At 42.3% G+C, this 23705-nt stretch overlaps 2 protein-coding genes across 11 annotated transcripts in view; both read left to right on the top strand.

Moving 5' to 3' along the window:
* EXOC1 (exocyst complex component 1) overlaps nucleotides 1-5343 on the top strand; it is a 48978-nt gene extending 43635 nt beyond the window's left edge. For all 7 annotated transcript variants that reach the window (XM_087724720.1, XM_087724718.1, XM_087724715.1 and 4 more), the window contains 2 exons: nucleotides 1225-1419; nucleotides 3114-5343. In XM_087724720.1, coding sequence (XP_087580846.1) covers nucleotides 1225-1419; nucleotides 3114-3266 — 348 coding nt within the window. In that variant the 3' untranslated portion in view covers nucleotides 3267-5343. The remainder of the gene's footprint in view (nucleotides 1-1224; nucleotides 1420-3113) is intronic.
* Nucleotides 5344-9084: 3741 nt separating this feature from the next.
* The window catches only part of CEP135 (centrosomal protein 135), a 43726-nt gene continuing 29105 nt past the window's right edge, over nucleotides 9085-23705 (top strand). For 3 of the 4 annotated variants that reach the window (XM_087724710.1, XM_087724711.1, XM_087724712.1), the window contains exons 1-8: nucleotides 9086-9357; nucleotides 11509-11633; nucleotides 11946-12136; nucleotides 15344-15511; nucleotides 18368-18509; nucleotides 19421-19505; nucleotides 20618-20746; nucleotides 22336-22551. In XM_087724710.1, coding sequence (XP_087580836.1) covers nucleotides 11521-11633; nucleotides 11946-12136; nucleotides 15344-15511; nucleotides 18368-18509; nucleotides 19421-19505; nucleotides 20618-20746; nucleotides 22336-22551 — 1044 coding nt within the window. In that variant the 5' untranslated portion in view covers nucleotides 9086-9357; nucleotides 11509-11520. Of the gene's footprint in view, nucleotides 9358-11508; nucleotides 11634-11945; nucleotides 12137-15343; nucleotides 15512-18367; nucleotides 18510-19420; nucleotides 19506-20617; nucleotides 20747-22335; nucleotides 22552-23705 lie in introns of all 4 variants that reach the window. The other variant, XM_087724713.1, reaches the window with a different exon arrangement.

The raw sequence follows: 23705 nt of genomic DNA, 5'->3' as shown, positions 1-23705 counted from the left end.
CAAATTTGCATCATATGTGTGGTCCTATGATATTGGCTCTTTTTGAGAACTAATATATTTCTTGCTTGGATGAAATTGCAGCAAATCTAGCTTTTTATCATTAAAAAAGAAACAGAAATCAAACCTCTATAAAATTTATGAGCACCGTAACTTCCTTCCCAATTTGCTTATCTTTTAGGCTTCAGATCTTTCATGGGAAAGTACAGCTAGACATCTGTTCAGCTTCACCTTATAGAAATTGATTGGATTGGACTTAGGTATTGGAAATACCTAAATAAATATACTTTAGGCATTTGGGAAATATAAAATGTACTTTATGACATGGAGTGTAATGACGGAATTTTTGTTACTAGAGAATCTGTGGAAGCTCAGGACGGAGGAGTGAATTTTTACTCCTAGTTCTGGACACTAGAGGTGGCATGGTGGCTCAGTGGGTACGATGCTGGGCTTATTGGCTGGGAAAGCCAACAGCCCAGGTTCGAGATCCAAGTGTCATGTGACGGGGTGAGTCCCCATCCTCGCCCCAGCTTCTGCCAACCTAGCAGTTTTGAAAGCATGCAAATGCAAATAGAGAAATAGGTACCACTTTTGTGAAAAGGTAACAGCACTCTGTAATGTCATGCTGGCCACATATTTGCAGAAATGTCTTCTGACAACACTGGCTGTAGGGCCTTGAAACAGAGACGAGCACCCGCCCCGTAGAGTGGGCAATGATTAGCGGAGTAAAATCCACAGGAGGCTCCTCTGGATACTACAGGTAGTCCTCAACTTATGACCACAATTGAGGCCCCAAATTTATGTTTGCTAAGTGAGAAATTTCCTAAGTGAGTTTGGCCCCATTTTACGACTTTTCTTGCCCCGTTTGTTAAGTGGATCACTGAAGCTGTTAAATTAGTAACACGGTTGTTAAGTGAAGGTCGCAAAAGGCGATCCCGTGACCCTGGGACACTGCAACCATCATAAATCTGAGTCAGCTGCCAAGTGTTCGAATCATGTGACCATGAGGACCCTGCCACGGGCCTTAGTGGTGAAAAATGGTGACAAGTCTCGTTTTTCAGTGCCGCTTTAAGTTCGAAAGGTCACTAAGCAAATGTAAGTTGTAAGTTGAGGCCTACCTGTACAAGGTTGGAAGATGCAGGTGAATTGTCTTGCAACAGTTTTGGAAGCGTTGGGGCGTTGAAGCGGTGTCAACGTGGGAGTGATCTGGATTGCATCTCATTGCAGCACTTCTTCGAGGGTGTTGAAGCCCGTGTGGCTCAGGGCGTGCGAGAAGAGGAAGTGAGCTACCAGCTGGCCTTCAGTAAACAAGAGCTAAGGAAGGTTATTAAGGAGTATCCTGGCAAAGAAGTCAAAAAGGGATTGGACAATCTTTACAGGAAGGTGGACAAACATCTCTGTGAAGAGGAAAACCTACTTCAGGTAATGTAAGAAGGCAGGCTAAAAGAAGGAAACCTATCATGCTTTCCTGTTCTGGCCCCTCCCCCTCCGTACCGTGAGTCACGCCGACACCAGATTACTGCTAGACAATTTATTCACAGTAAATTAACACACCGACAAGCAGCCCAGACTTCCACAGATAAGAAATACACACAAGAGCTTCTCCAGTTTTAGTATAATAGTTGAGTCCTGCAAACAGCCTCCTCCCAAAGTCTCTTCTTATATACTCTCTTGGGAGGAGCCTAAACACAACCACCTGGCCCCAATTATCTTCTATATCTCCGTAGTTGCTGTCGGCGCTTATCTGCCCGTCTTTGCCTGGTGTCCGGGACCAACTCCCTTAGCTCCTCCCCACTGCTCCAGGGCCTGACGTCAGGGACCAACTCCCTTTGGCTTTCACCGCTACTCCATGCCTCAGGTGCCTCCTGGTGGCCAACCAGCCTCTCTGGTCCCTGCTCGAAGTCTGAACCCTATCCAGGATCCTCCACATCTTCCGGAGTCTGTTTGCAGCTCCAAGGCTCCTGCTGGGCCACAACACTTTCCATAATTCATCTTTTAATCTGAATGACGTATCACAAGAATGAAATTTGAATTATGCTAGTTTGGATTAGTATGGAGTATGTAGTGATAGGACTTGTGTCAGGCCTGGAAGCCATCTCTTGCATTGGGCCTTCAGGCCTGCCACACTTAATGCTGTGGGAAAATGGGAGGGGTGGATTGTATGGCGTATGGGAGCTATATAGTCTAAATAACATTCCTTTCTCAGAGAGTCAAGGACACTTGCCCTGCAGCTGGAGTGGGGGAACTGGGAGGCATCTCCAGTTGGGATGGGGCCTGATTGGGCCATGTGATGGACATGTGGATGCCGGGCAGGGACTCGAACTTTCACTTGGGTGGGGAAAACCTGGAAGCTTTCAGATTCGGGTTTTCCCAGGTGTGCCAATATGACATCTCTCATTAAATGGAACTTTGAGGAAAGTCAAGCCTCGGAGTCTTCTTTCATTGGAGGTGTTACTTGGAATCCTGACAATTTGAATAAATAGTAGTACAACACATTATTTTTAGCATGCTGAGGAGAACTATTCTTCTTTCTACATGAATAGTTTATGCTGAGATCAGGGGTGAGTTTCAATCGGTTCGCAGCGCTCCCTGCGAACCGGTTGGTCGGCGAACCCGGAAGTAAATAACTTCCGGGAATGGCGAAGGGCCCACCCGCCCACCCGCGCTCCTTACCCAGTTTTGACGAGTTCTGCGCTTCCACGCATGCGCAGGACGCATACAGCGCCTGCGCGGTCCTCCAGGAGCAACTGGAGCATCGCACAGACGCTAGTACGCATGCGTGCACCGCGTGCGTGCACGAGGACGCCACCGGCCCCGTTCCAACCGAACCGGTTGGAACGGGGCGAGAAACCCACCCCTGGCTGAGATGTTTGTAGGAAGGACTGTGAGGTCATTTAAGTCACGCAACTCAAATATAGGTTAGCACCTGAGTGGAAACTCATTGATGCTTCAGGCATTAGTGCATGGAATTAAATTCACGTTCCCCAGGTACTTCTGGGATATAACACTGAAAATATTTAATGTGATTTCACCTGTGGAGTTTTTGACTGGAGCTTTTCATTTATTTATTAAAGCTTCCTTTTTATTAAAGATTCTCTTTTTTCCCATTTTGGTAGGTGGTATGGCATTCCATGCAAGACGAATTCATACGCCAATACAAGCATTTTGAAGGCTTAATAGCACGTTGTTACCCTGGTTCTGGAATTACTATGGAATTTACTATTCAGGATATTTTAGATTACTTCTCCAGTATTGCACAGTCACATTGAAATTTGCCCGGCGCAAAGCAAGTGAAGTTGCTGGAAAAGCATCGTTGATAATTGGAAGTCATCATTTTGAGGAATGGACAAATGTCCTTAATTACCTTCATACATAGCAGCAGGCCAGCTTTCCTCAATCTAACTGCTGTCGTATATAAAATTGGATTACAGCTCTGAGAATTCACAGCTGGGTTTTCCTTGGCCCTGCTGGCTAAGAATTCTGAGAATTCTAGTCCACTCAGATGGAAAGTTGGCCTAGGTGAAGTACTGCCTTATTGCTGGATAAAATGTGTTGAACTACATACATTTTCACATGTAAGTGGCATGTCAAATGTATATTTATTATACTAAGTTCATCTGCTTTCCTAATCCTTTACTTTTAGAAATTAATAAGTATAGATATTATATCAAAATCCGGTGTATTCTTTTCCATTGAAAGTGCATGTTAATATATCGATTAATAATGGCTGAGTTTCTGAGAATTTACAAGATTATGTAATGGCAGTTCTTTTGATTTGAAGTATATAAAAAAGTTCTTTACAAAGAAAATATTTATTTCCTGAGGGAGATTATTAGTGGTGCCTCAGAATGGCCCAAAGGAAAAAAAAAATGCTTTATTTCTCAGAAGAAGCAGCCAGTGATTGTACATGATTGTTCATTGTTCAGTGCATTGATCAAGGTTTCCTTGGCAACTCTGAATTTTTTAAGTTTTAAGCATCATAATTGTAAACCTGTTTGAATGGCTGTAATTAGAAACAAAAATGCAAGATAACTACTCTTCTGTGAAAGGACTGTTGAAACTCAACATGTCTTTTTTTAGGTTATGTCCTACGTAGTATTGCAATCTTTAACTCACGTGACACAGAACGCACTTGCCAATGTATTTATCTAGCTCAGTTTCTTCCTCACCGCACTGTTTTCGCTCAAGCTACTTTATATATAGTAGATGAGGATTCCAGTCGCTGTGGAAATTATGTTTTCTCACCTACTGGTTTTATATTTATTACTGGTGGAAATGGTCTGGAAACGGGACTACCTCTTTGCAGGACTTCTTTCTATTTAGTAGCAAGAAAGGAAATTGTAGAAATGTTTGACTTGTTCCTTCCCACAAAGCTGTTTTTTCCACTACTTTACAATGAGCATATAAAAAAGGCAACCTAAGCTACACTATATTGCCAAAAGTATTCACTCACCTGCCTTTACTCGCATGTGAACTTACAGTATTTAACCTGTGATTATGTCTTCCCGACTGAATTGCTGTTAGTATTTTTCCCCCCTTTGGATTCATTGTTGAGTCACTGACACTGCATTAGTGTCCATAATGTGGCTAGATATTTCCTTAGTCTTCTCCATGCTTCATTCATTTTTATTATCCTACAGATGCATATCAGTTATAACGTGACTTCTCCAAATTAATGACTTTTTTCATTATTCTTTGTGATAATTATAGTTAGTCTGGATTTTATCAGACTGATTTTCATTTATCTGCTCTGTATTAATATGAGTATTGGGTAGAGAATTTGTAACAATATCTATTAGACATCAGTCAGCAGAGATCTGGAGCACGGGGCATGTCCAGATGGGAATGCATGGGGCAGACAGAGGTTGAGGGGAGCAGGTAGTCCTGCAAATAGCTCGATACTATGGTATCTAAAGCTTTAAAGGCAATAACCAGGAAACTTGAATTGCACCTGAACATCTATTGGGAGCCAATGTAAGTTCATATGCAAGTAAAAGCAGGTGAGCGAATACTTTTGGCAATAGAGTGTATCATGTGATGGCAACAGTTGTCATGCTATTTGACCACACTACAAACACAAATGATAAGGTGTACTTTGCTTTCGAAGAGCCCATATGCCATTGCCCTCCCCCTCCCCCCGAGGAACTCAATATGTACTTTTCTCATTCTTAGGCCTAAGAACCATTTGTTTATATTTTATTTTAGTTGTGTAACTTCAGTTTGTTGGTCCTCAAACCATTCTGTATCCAGGCAAATGTCAAATACTTGTACAGCCTTTCCTGATTTAAGTGAAAAGGAGAAAGTGTGTTGGAGAATGAAATGTGAATAAATGTTTACCATACCGATGACACTGTATCTATTTGTCCTGCCTTTACAAAATTGTTGATATATTTAATATGCTAATTAGCACATGTTTTTAGGCCATTAAAGTATAATAAAAAGGAATTGCATTTGCCCCCCAAAAAACCAACCACAACCCTCCAGTTTGTGTTAAACTGATGTAGAATGAAGGGATTTCTCATATTTATTTTTAATACATACAATCCAATATTGGTAATCAATAGAAACAAAGGAGAATCTTAAGAAATTTCATTTCCTTGATATTTCAGCTTGGGAATCAAAAGAAGCAATAGTGTGTGTCAGTCAGCTTAACAAGACAATTTCTTACATGATTGGGAAGATCCTGATACCCATCAGGAAATTCTGTGATGTCTAACTATCCAGAATCTTGGCACTTGCCAAACTTTAAAGTGTTACATTTGTCAAATATCTTTTTACATATCTTTTTACATATCTTTTTAAAAAGAGGTTAGCCTACTGGAAAGGAGTAGGCACACTCTTCAAACACTAATGATCCTGATTTTCAACATCTCAGAGGAGAGTCTGACTCAAATAAAGTCCAGATGGCTTCTGTTCTGGATTCTGCATAGGTACCCCTGAAGCATTCTTAGGAAATTAGAAACAATCACAATTGGGTCTGCTGTGTTGCAAGGATAGATGGTTGATTCAATGGGAATCTCGAGACTGGACATGTCAAAAAGATACCCTCAAATTTCTAGCTCTACCTGAAAGGTCAAGAAGGCAGCACAGAAGGGAGGTGGGTTTGTTTCTTTTTTTAATGTAGAACTACCTGCTCATCAGTCAAGATTTACAAAATAATTTTGATTTTAGGTGCACTTGGAATTCTGGGTGCCTATGTTTTCTATTATGACATGTACTGAAGCCAAGATTTCAGGCCAAATAATATTCCAGGGGTCATAGTGTGCACAGTGTGTCTACTATTTTGCTATTTTGAGATAGCAAAATACATACAGAGGTTTTGTCATTTAAATAGTGGTTTATATGCAAGACACACACACACATGTGTTGCATTTGTGCTGATGTGGCTAACACAACTACCTAATATGTAATACAGCACAGGTTCAAATCCCAGTAAGGGTATGGCTAGCTGATGAGAGCTAAATAGCTTGAAATAGATTTATACTAGTCTCCCTTTATTTATTTATCAGCACAAATGCAACACAAATGTAACAAAGGAAACATTAAAAATAATGGCTTTCTGTCTGGATGGTCTCCTGGGGTGAGCCGATAGAGAAAGGAAGCAGTATGCTTCCTCCCATATTTGGGCATACCAGGGGTTGTGACATAATATATACACATACATACATACCTATTAGAATTTTTTCTAATACGTACATACATACATGCATATATACATACACACACACATACATATATATACACATACATACATATATATACACATACATACATACAGGTATTATGCAAAACCAGGCAATCAATCAATCTTCACTATAACACGGAAGCACACACGGAGAGAGAGAGACGCCTTCACATGGCCTCCCTTATAATAGACAGCTTCTTAAAGTGTCATAAACCCTGCTGACTCATTCTCATTTCATGATCTCGGTTTACAGCCTTACAGCAGCTGGTCAGCTATTAAATCATCATTGCCTTAACACCAGGCTTGCTCACTGGCTCAGTCCATGATGTGGATCTGGACACAAAACTGAATGGTAGGTAAAGTGACTTTCTCCCTTTTTTTTTTGCCTGGGAAAGGTGATGGCCTCGTGCTCACTTTCATCTCAACTCTGAAACTGAAAACATGTATGCCCTCCGATCCCTGGACTATGAGCAGTGTTACTGTGAGAGCATCTGATGGAGTTTTTTTGCCTTCCCTGAGCTCAGAAGTGATTGTCCGAATCCACATCATTGATGAAAAATGACAACACTCCCTTCTTCCTTCATCCCCTCCAGGACAACACATCTCCGGGCAATGAGCTGGTTCCCAAATCAGCCAAGGCCAGCTACCTGGTCACCAAGGTGGTTGCAGTGCATGCAGAATTTGGACAAAACACTTGGGTTTCCCATGAACTGCTGAAGGCCATGGAGCCAGCCCTTTTCAGCATAGGAGCGCAGAATGGGGAAGTGAAAACTAGGAGAGCTCCAAATGAGCAAGACTGGATGATACTGGTCAGACACAATGCTTCCTCCACAGAACAGCACTGAATTGCTTAATGTTTTCAAAGGTAATGAGAGGTCTGGTCATTCCATGATCAGATGAAGAGAAATGGCTAACAAAAACAACCCCCCCCCCCACCTTGATGGTTCTTTTCATATCCTTGGTGATAAAATCCACTTGTCATATCATCTGCTTCCCTTTAAAGCTGCATGAAGTTTTAACAGGAGACAGTAAACCAATTAGAAAAGCTAACAAATGAAGGAATGCATCCTCTACCACTGGATACGTAGATTTATATGCAAATAACATTTAGATGCAAGTAACATTTCCTAGGCAAGAAATTACTTTTTTGCCTGTATCCTTATGATTTATTTTCATATTGTTTCCTGATTGCTTATTTGTACCCTGCTGTGACTATCATCAGTCTCCGGATACGCTTCAAGGTGCTAGTCGTAACTTATAAAGCCCTTCATGGTATTGGATCTGGGTACTTGAGAGACCGCCTGCTGCCAATTACCTCCCACAGACCCATTAGATCTCACAGGGTCGGCCTCCTCCGGGTTCCGTCCACCAGCCAATGCCATCTGGCTACTACCCAGAGGAGGGCCTTCTCTGTGGCAGCTCCGGCCCTCTGGAATGAACTCCCCGCAGGGATTCGGACCCTCACCTCTCTCCAGGCCTTCCGAAAAGCCGTCAAAACCTGGCTTTGCCGGCAGGCCTGGGGCTGATGAGTTCCCTCCCCTCTCGACATGTATGGTTGTGCGACTGTTGCTTATTTTATTATTTGTATTTCGTTTTTATGTTCCCATTTTCCCCCCTTGAATTGTTTGCTGTCCTGAGTCCTCCCGGAGAAGGGCGGCATACAAATAATAAAATTCTATTCTATTCTATTCTATTAAATGTTGCACCTTATGATACTTGACGAACGTATCTTGTCTTTTCATGCACACTGAGAGCATATGCACCAAAGACAAATTCCTTGTGTGTCCACTATTCTATTCTATTCTATTCTATTCAAACGCCTCAAATAAAGCATGATTATTATTTTTTTAAATCCAGCTGTGCCAGCAATCCAATAGAGTTGAAGACCAAAAGTCTCGTATTCCTTCCAATGAAAAAGGTTCCAATTCCCACACAAAGGTGCTTTTTCAAGAGGCAACTGAGATTTCTGGTTTTTGTTCAAAGACGTTTTTCTTCTCATCCAAGAAGCTTCTTCTTCAGCTCTGTTACTCCTGCACTATTCAAAGGGCGTTCATTTTAAAGTGCATACCTAAATGTTTATGGAGGTCATGGTTTTCCCAAAGGTGCTTTTTCCAAGAGGGAACTGGGCTTTTTTTGGTTTTTTCTTTGTGAAGACATTTCGCTTCTCATCCAAGAAATTTGAAAATCCGCCTCTTGCAAAAAGCCCCTTGGCTGACTGAGAAGCTCCATAGACATGCGCCATTCCCACCAAACTCCAGTAGGGGCCGCTGTGCGGACGCGGGCCTCTTCCTTAGTCCGTTGCTTTTCCAACGCTTGCGCTCCGCTGGTTGCTGGGGCGACCCGAAGAGGAAGTCGCCCATCCTCCGCGCGCCATTTTCAAACGGTTCCTTGGGTCCGTCCGCTGGTTTGGCGGAGGCGACGGCGGAGGAGGAGGAGGAGGAGGAAAGAAAAGGGGCAGCAGCTCGACTCAAGGCCGGCCGTAGCTCCGAGACTTGATGAGGCGCGAGGCGCGGGAAACGGCAGCTTCCGAACGAGGCCGCGCGGCCCCCGTTTCCATGACGACGTAGATGACGGCGCAAAGATGACGTCACCCGGCTGGGAGTAGCGCCCGAAGGGGGGCGTCAAGCCAAGCGAGTTAGGCCTCGAGAGCGGGGCGCCTGGGGAGACGCCAGCAGGTTCGTGCGGTTGTGGCCCAGCGTCCCCAGGGGACCCTCCCCAGCCAAATGGGCTGCCAGGTGTTTCAAACCCACCCACCCTTGTAAACCCCCGTCTCCAGGACGTCCCTTTAACCTCCTTATCCAGTCCTCGTGCCTTTCACCTCCCCTCTTCCTTTCTACCCTAACCCCCTTCTCTTCTCTATTAATCCCTTTATGGCATAATGTGCTTTCCAACAACTTTGGGCATGTAATTTCTAAAAGTAGTCAGGGCCGCTCAGGATGGCAAGTCCCTTGCTTGGGCAATGTTATCTATTCGCTCTGGTCCTTAATCCAAACCGGAAAGGACCTGCCTCCTATTTTCCCTTGCATGAGCTGAACAGCATTTGAACGTGTGGTTTTGCCAAATGGCTTCTTTTCTTTCTTTTTAGTAACTAGCATGAATGTCCCAAAGGTGCTTTTTTCAAGAGGCAACTGGACTTTCTGGTTTTACTTTTTCTTTGAAGACGTTTTCGCTTCTCATCCAAGAAGCTTCTTCAGAAGTTTCTTGGATGAGAAGCGAAACGCCTTCAAAAAAGCTTCTTGATTGAGAAGCGAAACGCCTTCAGAAACTTCTTGGATGAGAAGCGAAACGCCTTCAGAAACTTCTTGGATGAAAAGCGAAACGTCTTCAGTGAAGCTTCTTGATTGAGAAGCGAAACGCCTTCAGAAACTTCTTGGATGAGAAGCGAAACGCCTTCAGAAACTTCTTGGATGAGAAGCGAAACGCCTTCAGAAACTTCTTGGATGAAAAGCGAAACGTCTTCAGTGAAGCTTCTTGATTGAGAAGCGAAATGTCTTCAGAAACTTCTTGGATGAAAAGCGAAACGTCTTCAGTGAAGCTTCTTGATTGAGAAGCGAAACGCCTTCAGAAACTTCTTGGATGAAAAGCGAAACGTCTTCAAAGAAACGTCTTCATTGAGAAGCGAAACGCCTTCAGAAACTTCTTGGATGAGAAGCAAAACATCTTCAAGGAAGTTTCTTGGATGAGAAGCGAAATGTCTTCAGAAACTTCTTGGATGAGAAGCGAAACATCTTCCAAAGAAGCTTCTTGGATGAGAAGTGAAAGGTCTTCACGAGCTTCTTGGATGAGAAGCGAAACGGCTTCAGAAACTTCTTAGGTTGGAAGCGAAACGGTTTCAAAGAAGCTTCTTGGATGAGAAGCGAAACGTCTTCAAATAAACTTCTTGATTGAGAAGCAAAACACCTTCAGAAACTTCTTAGATGAGAAGTGAAAGGTCTTCAGAAGCTTCTTGGATGAGAAGCAAAACATCTTTAAAAAAAAGGAAAACCAGAAAGCCCAGTTGCCTCTTGAAAAAGCACCTTTGGGACAACTATGACTGTGATGATTGAGAATCTCCATAGACCAGTGTTTCTCAACCTTGGCATGGACTTCAACTCCCAGAATTCCCCAGGCAGCACAGCTGGTTTGGAATTCTGAGAATTGAAGTCCAGACTGTTCAGAGTGGTCAAGGTTGAGAAACACTGCCATAGACATTTAGACTTTGGGATGAACTAATATGAATTTCTTCTGTACATCAAGGTTTATTTGTAGTGGTAAAGGTGCTGGCCTAGAAACCAGAAGACTGCAAGTTCTAGACCTCCTTTAGCCATGAAAGCTGTTGGATGACTTTCAGCCAGTTGCTCTCTGAACCCAACTGAACTCACAGGATTGTTGTTGTGGGAAAATAGGAGGTAGAGGCATGTTCATGCCTTGAGTTATGTATAATAAACGATAACAGAATGATGATATTGTTGCTAATAATACTGTATGATATTAGTATTATCTATCGAATGTATCTTGTCTTTTTATGTAAACTGAGAGCATATGCACCAAAGACAAATTCCTTGTGTGTCCAACCACACTTGGCCAATAAAGAATTCTATTCTATTCTATTCTATTACTATAGCCAAGTGTGACTGTCGTTTCATTATATCTGGGTTCTGTTTGGATCCACATGTTCCCCTGTTGACTTCATTTACTTATTTGAATCACCGGAGTACCATTCCCATCTGTGCAATGAGTTCACTCAGTGCTGGCAAGCATGTGATTTGGTCCTATGTGAGGGCATGGTAATTTGTATATGTTTAATTATTTACTCGTCCCCTTTTTGAACCCATTTTTCTGTTTAGAGAATCTTCACAATGACTACAGTGGTAGAGCGGAAGTTTGTTAATTTAAGGAAACGATTGGATCAGTTGGGATATCGACAACCACTGGGAGTAGAAAGTTTGCCTTTGGTGGAAAAACTTTTCAGGTATTAAAAAGGGAATGAAAAAAAAAATACTTGGATCAGTGCAATTCTTTATGGAAAAGGACCCAATTTAGCAACATGTATTATTCCCTTTTGCAGGAAGGATGTAAGATTTTTCTTGTGTATCTTTTTTAGAGCTAAATTAATATGAATCTATTGTTTTGCATGCATATTGAGAAAGAAAATGTTAAAATTGATTAGTAATCAAAATATATGGTTATTATTTATTATGTTTATTATGATGATTCAATAAAATACGGGAAATTATACAGTTTCAATATTCCATATTTTGATTATTTGTTTTATTAATTTTAGTGACCTTGTTCATACAACTGAGAGCCTCCGGAGTACGAAGTTATCTGCTGGAAAAATTGAAAAAGAATGCAGTAACTTTGATGTTGTTCTGGAACCTTATCGAGAAGAAAATGCTAGGCTCACACGTGAAAATAATGAATTGCACTTAGAAGTTCTGAAATTGAAAGAGCAATTGGAGGAAAAGGTCAAAGGTAATACAATTTTTAAAAAAAATATCTACCTTAGATTTTGCAGTTTGTCTTTGCTATCTGTTTTTAACTAAGTATTGTCCCTAAATCTGCAAATTTCCTATCTCGATGCTATACCTAAGGGTTTTGTTAAAGATAAATAACATCTCTATTCCCCTCTTCTATATTTTCAAGCTCAAAGGGGAAAGAGTAGTACCACACTTACTTTTTCAATTAATTTGGGAAGAAGATGAAAGTAGAGGCTAAATTCTGGTGATACAATTAAGTTTTATTTAAAAGATCAGGAAACCACTGAAATTTTTTGGTGCAAGCAGATTCAGACCAGGAATCTGGAAAAAGTTTTTAAGAAACTACTTTTGAGCTAAACATTAATTGGGTATCTGTGAATACAGGTAGTCCTCATTTATCAACAATAATTGGACCGGAAACTCCATTGCTGACTGATGTCATATGTCACGATGTTATGTGACTGTGGCGAATTATGATGGCCATTCTAGCAATTTACGTTGCTGTTGTTAAGCAAGCAACTTGCAGGTAGTCGCACCTCCATTTGCTGGCTTCCTCATTGATTTTGCCTGTTGAAAGCTGGCAGTCAAGTTTTCGTGTGGTGATTATGTGACCATGGGATGCTGCAATGTCATTGCAAGCCAGTCACCAAGCTGACCGTTGAAACTTCAAATAGAATAGAATAGAATAGAATTTTATTATTTGTATGCCGCCCTTCTCCGGGAGGACTCAGGGCGGCGAACAATTCAAGGGGGGTAAAGGGGAACATAAAAAAACAAAATACAAATAATAAAAGTAAACAACAGTCGCACAACCATACATGTTGAGAGGGGAGGGAACTCATCACCCCCAGGCCCGCCGGCAAAGCCAGGTTTTGACGGCTTTTCGGAAGGCCTGGAGAGAGGTGAGGGTCCGAATCCCTGTGGGGAGTTCATTCCAGAGGGCCGGAGCTGCCACAGAGAAGGCCCTCCCCCGGGTAATAGCCAGGTGGCATTGGCTGGTAGATAGCACCCAGAGGAGGCCAACCCTGTGAGATCTAATGGGTCTGTGGGAGGTAATTGGCAGCAGGCAGTCTCTCAAGTACCCAAATGGTGGCTAAATGGATGGAAGTTAAACAAGACAGCCATAGAAACAATTCCAGGTCTTAAGTTGACATTCACTTGATTTGATCCGGTTTTATGATCTTCTTTGTGGTTGGTTGTCAAGCAAACTCCTGGGCATTAAGCGAATGCTATGGTTATTCATAGCATTCCCTGTTTTGACTGGAAGCCGGAAGTAAACGTTGCTTTCTGGCAAAAAAAAAAAAGAAAGTCATAAATTGTACTCATGTGACTGTGGAGCATTGCAAACAACCATAAATATGAGCTGTTTGCCTAGTGTCCAAAATGCAATCAGAAGACGAGGAAGGGGAGGCGATGTCAGAGCTTTGAAACCAAGTCATAAGTCCCTTTTGAGGGGGTCTGCCATAACTTCTAATGGGTACTAAGTTGAGGAATACCTGCCATTAAACCATTGATAATGCCAGTGATTTAATTCTTGCTTAACAATGTTGTCATCATAATGCATGCAATATTTTTGGAGTCCTGAGCATGTACACTGAATCACTGATAACACTTAATCACAGTCATTCTATGAGAGGCTCATTGAATGACTGCTATAGTAGTCTGGTCTGCTAAAATGATGGCAGCAGGTTGTGCAATATTCCTTGGCTTTTCTCTATATTGTCTACAGCAGTGCCCCCCCCCCCAACCTTTTGGGCACAGGGTTCTGTGGAGAGAGGTTTTTCAATGGACGGGTGTGTGCGTGTGTGGTTTTGCGTGCTGCCTGCATTCCATGGATGCTTTGCTTGTTTGCATGAACCAGTGGTGGGATTCAGCCAGTTCAAACCTATTCGGGAGAACCGGTTCTTAACTTTCTAAGAGGTTCAGAGAATCGGTTGTTGGAAGAAATCCAACAAAGAAATCTTCTTTTGGTCTTTTTCCGCTTTACAGGGCTTCACATCAAATTTAAAGATTTTTTTACACTTAACAGGCAAATTTTAAGAATTTAAAGAAGCAAAATGGCCCTTGACAGAGGGGCGAGGCTTGTTGCCTATCTTTCAGTAGTGCTTATAGGCCTAGACCAGAGGTCCCCAACCCATGGGCCGTGGCCCACTACCAGGCGGTAGGCTATTTGGAATCGGGCCCAGTGGTGGGATTCAGCCAGTTCGCACCTATTCAGGAGAACCGGTTGTTAGCTTTCTAAGCAGTTCGGAGAACCGGTTGTTGGAAGAAATCTCATTTTGTTTTTTCCCACTTTACAGGGCTAATCCTGTAAGGAAGGCGGAAAGGAAACATTCTGGTGTTGTTTCTAGCTTAATCTTTATTGCCTTGCTTACAGAAACTGCATCTCCGGTTAACCCTTATTACATTGTAACAGCTAAGGCAAAGTGCCCATCTACCTGAGTAATGTTGAGTTGGACACGCCTGCACGGTCACCTGACCACTAAGCCCCGCCTACCCACCTGGTCACTAGGACAGAGAATCGGTTGTTAAATTATTTGAATCCCACCACTGGCATGAACCAACCAGTTTCTCGCATGCTGTGGCCCAACGCTGGTCCACAGACCTGGTTTACAGCTCTGTGAATGTTCTCTACTTTTCCTTCCTTTCTTCCTCATCAAGTGGGGTATTTCAAATACATTCTTATTTCTTAACAGTGCTGCTCTACTGCCGTTCTTGGAAATAAAGATGCATGCAGACATTTTGTTGTTCGATATGCTACCTTCCTATGCATTTTTTATTTTTTTTAAAAAATTCAGATGGAACAAAGAATTTGGTGGTTATAAAGGGTGATGAGTGTATACATGAACTCTGTCAGCATACTGTTGCCTATGATTATGATCAATAATCATAAATATGTTAATGTAATAATTTTGAGGCCGCTGACGCTGCTTTCTGTTATGTCCAATTCTTGGTGATTCTGTCAACCATCTCTCTCTCTCTTGCTCTCTTTCTCTCCTAAACATTTTCTGATCTTGCATGACTTTTTTTCAGTTGTTCGATGCTCTGCCTGGGGTTGGCTTTTATCATGTCCAGATGCCATGTTTTGTGGCAGCTTTATAATAATTCTAGGTACAAGAAAATAGTTTTGGAAGCGTTTCTTACGGTTAGCCTTGTGCAGTTAAAACAGAAGCACGGAATCCAATTGTTTTCCTCCTTACAGATTTGAAATCTACTTTGAGGAAATTTGAACATGAGAATTCGGATATGAAGTTTTTGAACAATCAGTATATACATAAAATGAGGTCATTAGAAAAAGAAAACAAAGCTAAGACTGACAAAATTCAACAGCTTCAAGAGAAAAATCTACAAGCTGTGGTACAGACTCCAGGTACAGTGACAACCTGCGTGCTCATCTGATGATTCTTTTATTGGACTGTAATTCTGTGCACTTTTACTACTATTGAAGTAACTTTAGCTTATTTCTGGATCCTTTAGCTCCAGAAACAAGGTGTCAGTTTAAGCACTTAATCCTGAAGAGGTTTAGGTTTTAGGTTTTATTAGGATTTGTATGCCGCCCACTCCCTAGAGCAGTGTTTTTCAACCTTTTTTGTGCAAAGGCACACTTTTTTCATGAAAAAAATCACGAGGCACACCACCATTAGAAAATGTTTAAAAAAATTTAACTCTGTGCCTATATTGACTATATATAAAGTAATTCTCTTGAAGGCTGTATGCCTGTGTACTGCCCCACTTCGGTGCTCGGAACACCGAAGGAGATGCGCCGCTGGTAACACTTACCAAGTTGACAGCGCGCGTTCTCCTCGCTGCTCCGGTCCTCCGCGATTGTTGTTATGGGTGCACGCATGGGACGTCAGTGACGTCCCTGCGTGCGCTACCTCCGGGCGGTCCCCGCGTTTTTAAAGTAAACGCGGGGCCGCAGGGACTTAATAGAGGCATCCCTGTGTCCCGAAAGCAACTTTCGGGACACAGAGATGTCCCGAGGCAAAAACACCCAGCGGGTGTTTTTCCCACAGCACACCTTACACTATGTCACGGCACACTAGTGTGCCGCGGCACAGTGGTTGAAAAACACTGCCCTAGAGACTCTGGGCGGCTTACAGATAAAACGGGGGGGGGGATGGGACATATAAAAATTAAAAGAACAAACATTAAAATTTCACAACATACATACAGCTTAGGGTGGGGCTGGATAAACTCAACAGCCCCAGGCCTGCCGGAACAGCCATGTCTTAATCACTTTGCGGAAGGCCGGAAGAGTAGTGAGGGTCCGGATCTCCACGGGGAGATTGTTCCATAGGGCCGGAGCAGCTACAGAGAAGGCCCTCCCCCGGGGAGTCGCCAGCCGACATTGACCGGCAGATGGAATCCGGAGGAGGCCTAATCTGTGAGATCTTATTGGTCTCTGGGAGGTAAAGAGCATGGGCAAAACAAATAAATGAGTATTTCAATGGACTCTTGTACTGTTTTTCTAAAAACTTCAGTAGATTTCCTATGTAGGCTTCAAAGAAGGTGTAAAGTTTCTTTATTCTTGGAATACGAGGTACAAATTCCGTCTTCCTATTTTTATGCTTTCTTCAATTCTCAGTTTTATTGTTTAAAACCTATTTTAGTGACTCAAAGTTACTAATTTGCTTGAAAATGTCAGGGAATAACCTCTAACCTATTTTGGTGGATCTCAAAAATACTAAGCATGGTTGGGACTGATTAGTATTTGGATGAGAGTATCAGGAAATCCCAGGGTAACAGATTTATCACTGGTTGTTTAGTAATCATTTGAGATTACAATGGGAACCCCCCCTCCCGCCCCCCAAAAAAGCTATTTACAACCTGATTTCAAAGTTATAACTGCTGCAGGATCCCCCTGGCCAGGTACATGAAATTTGTGATTATTTGCCCTTACAACTGACCAAAGGGATGCTTCAGTGCACTCCGACTTATCTTCCCCATCCTGCCCCACCGATGTCCACAGGCCTGGGATCTGCTTCCCGCTCCCCCAATTGGGTCCCCTGCACGCCTTGGACTTGCTTCCCATCCCACCGGATTTCAAATCCTTCTTCCCAACTCTTATCACCGATCACACACTTACCATTGGAAGAGCTCTGGAGCTTGCAGTGGGAAGGAAAGCAGGCTGCCCTTTGGTTGTCTTTAGGTCGTGTGTCTCTATCCAGGAAGCAAGCGCCATTTCCGGAGTGGCTGCAGTGAGCACAATTGGCAGTTGAGTAGGAGGAGAGTTTGGGGTGAAATGCGAAGTAGGCCCAAGACCATGGGGACTAGGGGTGGTGGTGTAAAAACAGATTCGAGGCATGCACAGACTCTTAGGGGAGGGAATCAGAACCCAGGATGCTTCAGAGGATGGGGAAGACTTTGGCAGTTAGGCCTTGATTTTCACTGGGCCTTCCAGGGCCTGCTCCACCCCCTATGGCAGTGGTGCAATTCAGCTGGTTCTATCCGGTTTGGGCAAACCAGTAGCGGTGGCTCCGCCAACCTGCCTAAACATCATCACGTTCCGTTTTTGACACTCTGCGCATGCGTGGAAGGTCCTGCACATGCGTGGAGGTGGTGCATGTGTTCACATTTGTGAACCGGTAGCGGAGATAAGTTTATTTCACCCCTGCCCTGTGGCCTCCGGTCTGCACAATGCACAAAATCTCTATTGCAGCATGAAAAGGTAGGGGCAAAATTTGAATCTTTGGGAGGGGGTGATTTAGGGGGTAAAGTGGTGCTTTAGGTCTTGTACTTAAAATTCTCCCAAGATCGGGATGTTTAAATGATGAAATGATGCCTTAACCACTAGCAAGGTTTAAGATACTCACTTTACTCTTTAAAATCACCCTTCACCGCCACCCACGATGAATCAAAAGCAGGACTTCATCCCTCTGAAAAGGTACAGAAAAGAATTCTGATGTCTACAGAACAGGTCCTAGGAGTCCCATCAAGACAACAGTTTGTTTTGTTACTATTTTATGTATTTGTATGCCCTCGGTGTTTCTTAAATCGTGCATAGTTTTTTATTGCAATGCAAAGATTATTTATGTTACAGATTTTTAATTAGCACATGAATAAATGTATTATTTACTGTTCACATCATCACAAAAAGATCTTATTTAAAGTGTTGCTGATAAATAGTTTTACTTCAAAAATATAATTTCCACTTTATATATGAATTATGTATGAAAAGACATGATTAATCCAAAGTTCTAGTAAAACGCATTTATCTTTGAAGGTGGTAAGAAACGAAATATTCCATTTCGACGTCAGCGAATGCAAATAGATCAGCCAGTTCCTCCTTCAGGGATTGGCGCCTATCCAGTTCCTCAACCAGATGACCCATACGTTGCAGATCTTCTTCAAGTGGCTGACAACAGGTGATTAAACTTTAGCAATATTTCAAGGGTCATTTCAATCATTAGGAGTATTAGGGGTGGGTGGGGTCAGGGGTGGGCTTCAACAATTTCAGCAATGAGTTCTCTGCTCGGTTGCTGGGTGGGTGTGGCCTAGTTGGCCTCTTGCACCACGGCGGGTGGGTGGGATTTTCACCTCCCCCGGGCTCTGGAGGCCTTTTGGAAGGCCTGTTTCTCCCCCTCCCTGAGCCCTGGCACGGGCCCTGCACTTACCTCGCATCTAAAACGGGCCACGTGGAGACTCCTAGGAGGGGCCAGCCAGGGGTGGGATTTGGAGGTTCTCCAAATCGGCCATAACGTTTGCTATGGGTTCTTGCGAACCTGTAGCAGCCCACCCCTGGATGGTGTGTGTGTGTGCAGTTTTAGAAGAAATGCACAGTTAATACATTTATTTATATTACCCTATCCTTGACTGAGAAACTGAACATTTCCTCAGTGATATTTATTTAGTTATCAGTTATGTAGATTAGATTTGAAGAGTATAGTAGAGATCTTATAATAGCTCATCTGCTTGTTTTCCCCCCTTTTATATAGGAGATCTAAAAGTGATATATTTTCTTTCATACTTGGAGGTCTTGTTTAAGAGAAAAGGGTTTGGGGTTCTGTGAAACCATGTTTTTCTCAATCTTCTACCAATTCATTTTTTTTTCTCCTGGGTAATCTTTGGCCATAAATTGTGGAAACTTCTCATACTATAATATATACAAACATGACAGTGCAAGCCTATATCTTAATTGTGAATCTCCTTACCAGGGAAGGATATCTACAAAATTTCTAAGGAAACCTTTTTTTTCATAAATGTATTTAAAACTGGAAGCTTGTCTGTATGACAGAGGCAAGATGAAGGTGGTTTATGTATATATTGAATGTTTCAGAATTCATGAGCTGCAGATTGAAGTAGATGACTTGCAGGAAAAACTAGAGATAGCTGAACGTGAAATGAAAAATTACAGCAAACAGGTATATTAAGCTCGTTATAGTTTTGCCTATTGATTTGTTAATATCTATAGTTTCTGTAATAATTGAAGAAGTGAGTATTTTATTATTATTGTCCCATCTCTATATATACATATATCTAGAGCTATAGTATGTATACATACATACATACATACATACATTTGTATCTACACATATTGCATACACCATCAACTCATGATGGCAAACATATCTAATACCCCTGCCTCCTACAGTATTTTTCCACAACAACCCTAAGAGGTGGTTTGGGTTGAAAGAGATTGACTGGCCTAAGTCACACAGCTAGCTTTCGTGCTTAAGAGAGGCCAAAATTCACAGTTTCCCAGTTTCTAGGCCACTGAATTTCATCTCTTAATAGAGATGTGCAATCCATTCACAAATCATTGTGTGCACAGAGCAGCCAGTTGCTCATGGTTTGTGTCCAGATTAAAATAATTCCAATTTCTATGTCTGAACTGAAATATACAATTCCTGGACAGAAAGGGCAAGAGAGTTGAAGGGACAGCAGGAAAATGAAATATTGGCTACAATTGGGGGAGATATGGAAAGAAAAGAGTTGTGTCGCTGGGGCTGGGAAGGCTGGGATGGGATGGCAAATATCCTTGGGTTCAGGTGCACCATATTCAACTTCTTTCCTGACCTTCTACAGTCCTTATTTTAAAAAAATGCTGTACTTGAGGTCAAGGACATTGACAGCAGCAAAGGGGAGGCAGAGAGAAAGGAAAGCCCTGGGAAATGAGTGTGGGTGAATTGGTTGAATAGCTACTACTGCCAGTGTTCTTGGCTTCAGGCTCAATGGTTAGAATACATTATTGCAGGCTAACTCTGGTGACTGTCAACTTCAATCCACACCAGGCTCAAGGTTGACTCAGCCTTCCATCCTTCTGAGGTCGTTAAACAAGGACCCAGATTTTTTTTGGCGGGGCGGCGGAGATATGCTGACTCTGTAAGCCACTTAGAGAGGGATGTAAAGCACTATGAAGTGGTGTATAAGTCTAAGTGCTATTGCTACTCAAGCAGTGCATGTATGTGGTTATATCGTAGGGAATGACTTACAGCACTGACTGTATTAATGCAGTTATTTTTTTTCTTTGAAGGTTGAGCTCCGAGACAATGAGATTGAACGTTTAGGACTCGCACTAGATGGCGGCCGTTCTCATGATGTAATCTCTCTGGAAGCCAAAAGCAGAAGTAATGAAAAAATTATTGACCACTTGAATTTGCAGGTAACACTGTTGACTGTCTTTCAGCTTCTACATCTAAAGCAGCGGTCACCAACTGGTGGTTCACGAGAAAATTTTGGTGGTCCGCAGAAAAATTATTTGCACTTTTTATATTGCACTAAATCAGGGGTCCTCAAACTACGGCCCCTGGGCTGGATACGTACAATGAACGTTTGTGTTGTTGCAGAGAGTCTCTCCCTTCGTGGTCTTTTTGTGTGGGTCAGAGGGGGGAAGAAATTCTGACTTGGGGTCTGCTTCAAACTCCTGTTCGGGGCTTTGGCCAAAGGCTGGAGGGAAATGCTCCTGGTGGCGAAGAGCTAGAAGGCCTTGTTCCAGTGGGATTGCATTATGGCCTGGAACTGGCTGGCCATCTTAGCCTGCTGAGCCTCCAGGTACTGGTACCTGGCCTTGCACTCCCGCAGGTCTTCCCTCTGCTTGGAAAGCAATAGCAGTAGACTTATATACCGCTTCATAGGCCTTTCAGGCCTCTCTAAGCGGTTTACAGAGAGTCAGCATATTGCCCCCAACAATCTGGGTCCTCATTTTACCCACCTCGGAAGGATGGAAGGCTGAGTCAACCCTGAGCCGGTGAGATTTGAACCGCTGACCTGCTGATCTAGCAGTAGCCTGCAGTGCTGCTTTTAACCACTGCGCCACCTTGGCCATAGTTCTCAGAGTGAGGTGCTTCTGCTGAGCCTCCTACTTGTCAGATCCAATTTGAACTGAGCAGTTTTGCCAACTCTTTCTTGTGGTGGCTGCTTACCTTCAACAACTGCTTCCTGTTGGGGCCCTAAGGAGACAGGGTGGGAAGGCAAGGAGTGGCTGGGAGGAGAGGGGCGAGTAGAGGCCGGCGAAGTGCCCCTCGATGTGAGTGACATCAAATTGGCCACGCCCACCCAATCACGTGACCACCTAGTCATGACCACCCAGCCTGTCATTAGGCAGATTATATTAGTGGTCCGTGAGATTTAAAACTATGAATTTAGTCCCTGAGGGCCAAAAGGTTGGTGACCCCCGATCTAAACATAATCTAAAACTTTAAAATATGGATCCCCTTAACGTTAGCCAAAATACAGTGAAATTTCCGCTTTCTACACCTTGATTAAATGGATTTCCCATGCAAATGGGTAAAATGCTCAAGTGCCATTTGGCATAATGATGGCATTACATAAACAATGCAAAAGGCCAGGTGTCAGTTTATGTAATTTTGCCTGATAATGGCATCTTCATACAAATGAATATCAGACAATTAGTCCATTCAAATGAGATTTCACTTTAATTATTGTCATTTCCTGAAGAACTACTTTTGGTATCTTGGCTTGATGAATGTATGCAGATTGCAATTAAGGTTATCTTAATTATGTTTTTTATGCCTTTCCAGTTTTCTTTTGAAATGTCTGGGGTCTAATATATAACTTATACAATTATGTGTAAGCTAGGAGAGTTTTTTTTAATCATTCACAGATTTAATGTATTAATTTGTATTCTAAGGGCAGAAAGTACTGTGTTTGTTCATTAGGGAAGATCCTTGAAGGTATGTCTAAATTTTGTTGAGGTGAATTTAACTGGATACATGGTGTCAATATTTATAGGTTGAATTTCTACAGCAAACAAACAAAGACCTTGAAAAGCGCATAGAAGATCTTTTGGATAGCAGGCAAAATATGACCAGTGAGGTGGCTCATTTAAGCAACAAAAATGAAGAACTGTGTCAAGAATTGACTGAAATTGATCACTTGGCCCAACAGTTGGAGAGGCATAAAGAAATTGTGCTTGAAACGGCAGATAAAGAAATTGGAGAGGCGAAGGTAGGAAAATTTCGGGAATTACTAGAACATCAAGAATATGTTCCAATTCCTTGAGAAAATGTTCCATGGTTCGTTTTCTATCACAATTCATTTATTTGTTTTAAATCTCGAATACTATGAAGTTTTATGCTGAAGAAGTTTTCTTATATTTTTACTAATTAAGTGAAATCAATAATGTTAGTTTTAATGGTTTTGTGCAGTTGTTCTGCATTACACGAATAAGAATTTTTATATTTTGCTGTTGATTAGAATGTATATAACATCTTTCTAGATTTGATAAGTGGAAAAGCTCTGAAGTTAGCCAAAAAACTAATTAAGAGTTTCTTAAAATATGGAATAGCATTAGCATTTCATAAAAGCTACATACAGATTACTTAATAGAACCGTGGGAATATTCAACCAAAAGAAAGCAGCAAGTCTTTCGTATGCAACTGATTAAGAGCTTTTCACTTTCAGGCAGCAGCTGCCAGTGGCCCAGCATTCAGTTAAGGTCATAGAGCTTAGGTTTTTAATTTGCAGTTAGGACTTTTCAGGGAAGCATTGGGCAGTGGAGAAAAGCAGGACAGGAAGAGAGAGTTGGTTTAGTCAATCTTTCTGTTCTGGGGTGGCAGGAGCATATGGGATAGCTATTAGCTGACTGTAATGATGAATATGTGAACAAGAGACAAAGATGCGGCACAGGTTATAAATCTGGGCATGGATTACACTTTTTCATCACTGCCGTAAGTGGTAACGCTTGCTGTCCGAGGCAGTTGCTAAATAAGGAATATCTACACAGCCATCAAAATTCTTTTGGAACATTTTCTTAAAATAATATTGAACATGAAGCAGCACTTGAATGGGGAAGATTACCAGGGATGTCAGGATAGACTGGGAAATTGGGAAAAAAATATATCCTGGGAGAAGGCAGTGATAAGCCACTTCCAAAATGTTGCCCGGAAAATTGCATTGAATCTTATTGTTGAGCCAGGTACTGCGTATTCTATACCTGTGTGCATTTGTTTTTTCCGGATTAAGTGCAGGACTTTGCTTTTCTCACTACTGAACGGCCTCTTCTTGGATAGGGCCCATTCCAGCTATTTGGTTGTGCCAAGTATATGCCAAAGACCCATTAGATCACACAGATTAGGCCTTCTCCAGATTCCGTCTACTAG

Source organism: Thamnophis sirtalis, unplaced genomic scaffold (assembly GCF_051295495.1).
Source record: "Thamnophis sirtalis isolate CommonGarterSnake01/CBP01778 unplaced genomic scaffold, rThaSir2_p1.2 scaffold_10, whole genome shotgun sequence".
Lineage (NCBI taxonomy): Eukaryota > Metazoa > Chordata > Lepidosauria > Squamata > Natricidae > Thamnophis > Thamnophis sirtalis.
The sequence above is the reverse complement of the archived record's forward strand: the minus strand, read 5'-3'. Positions and strand labels throughout refer to the sequence as shown.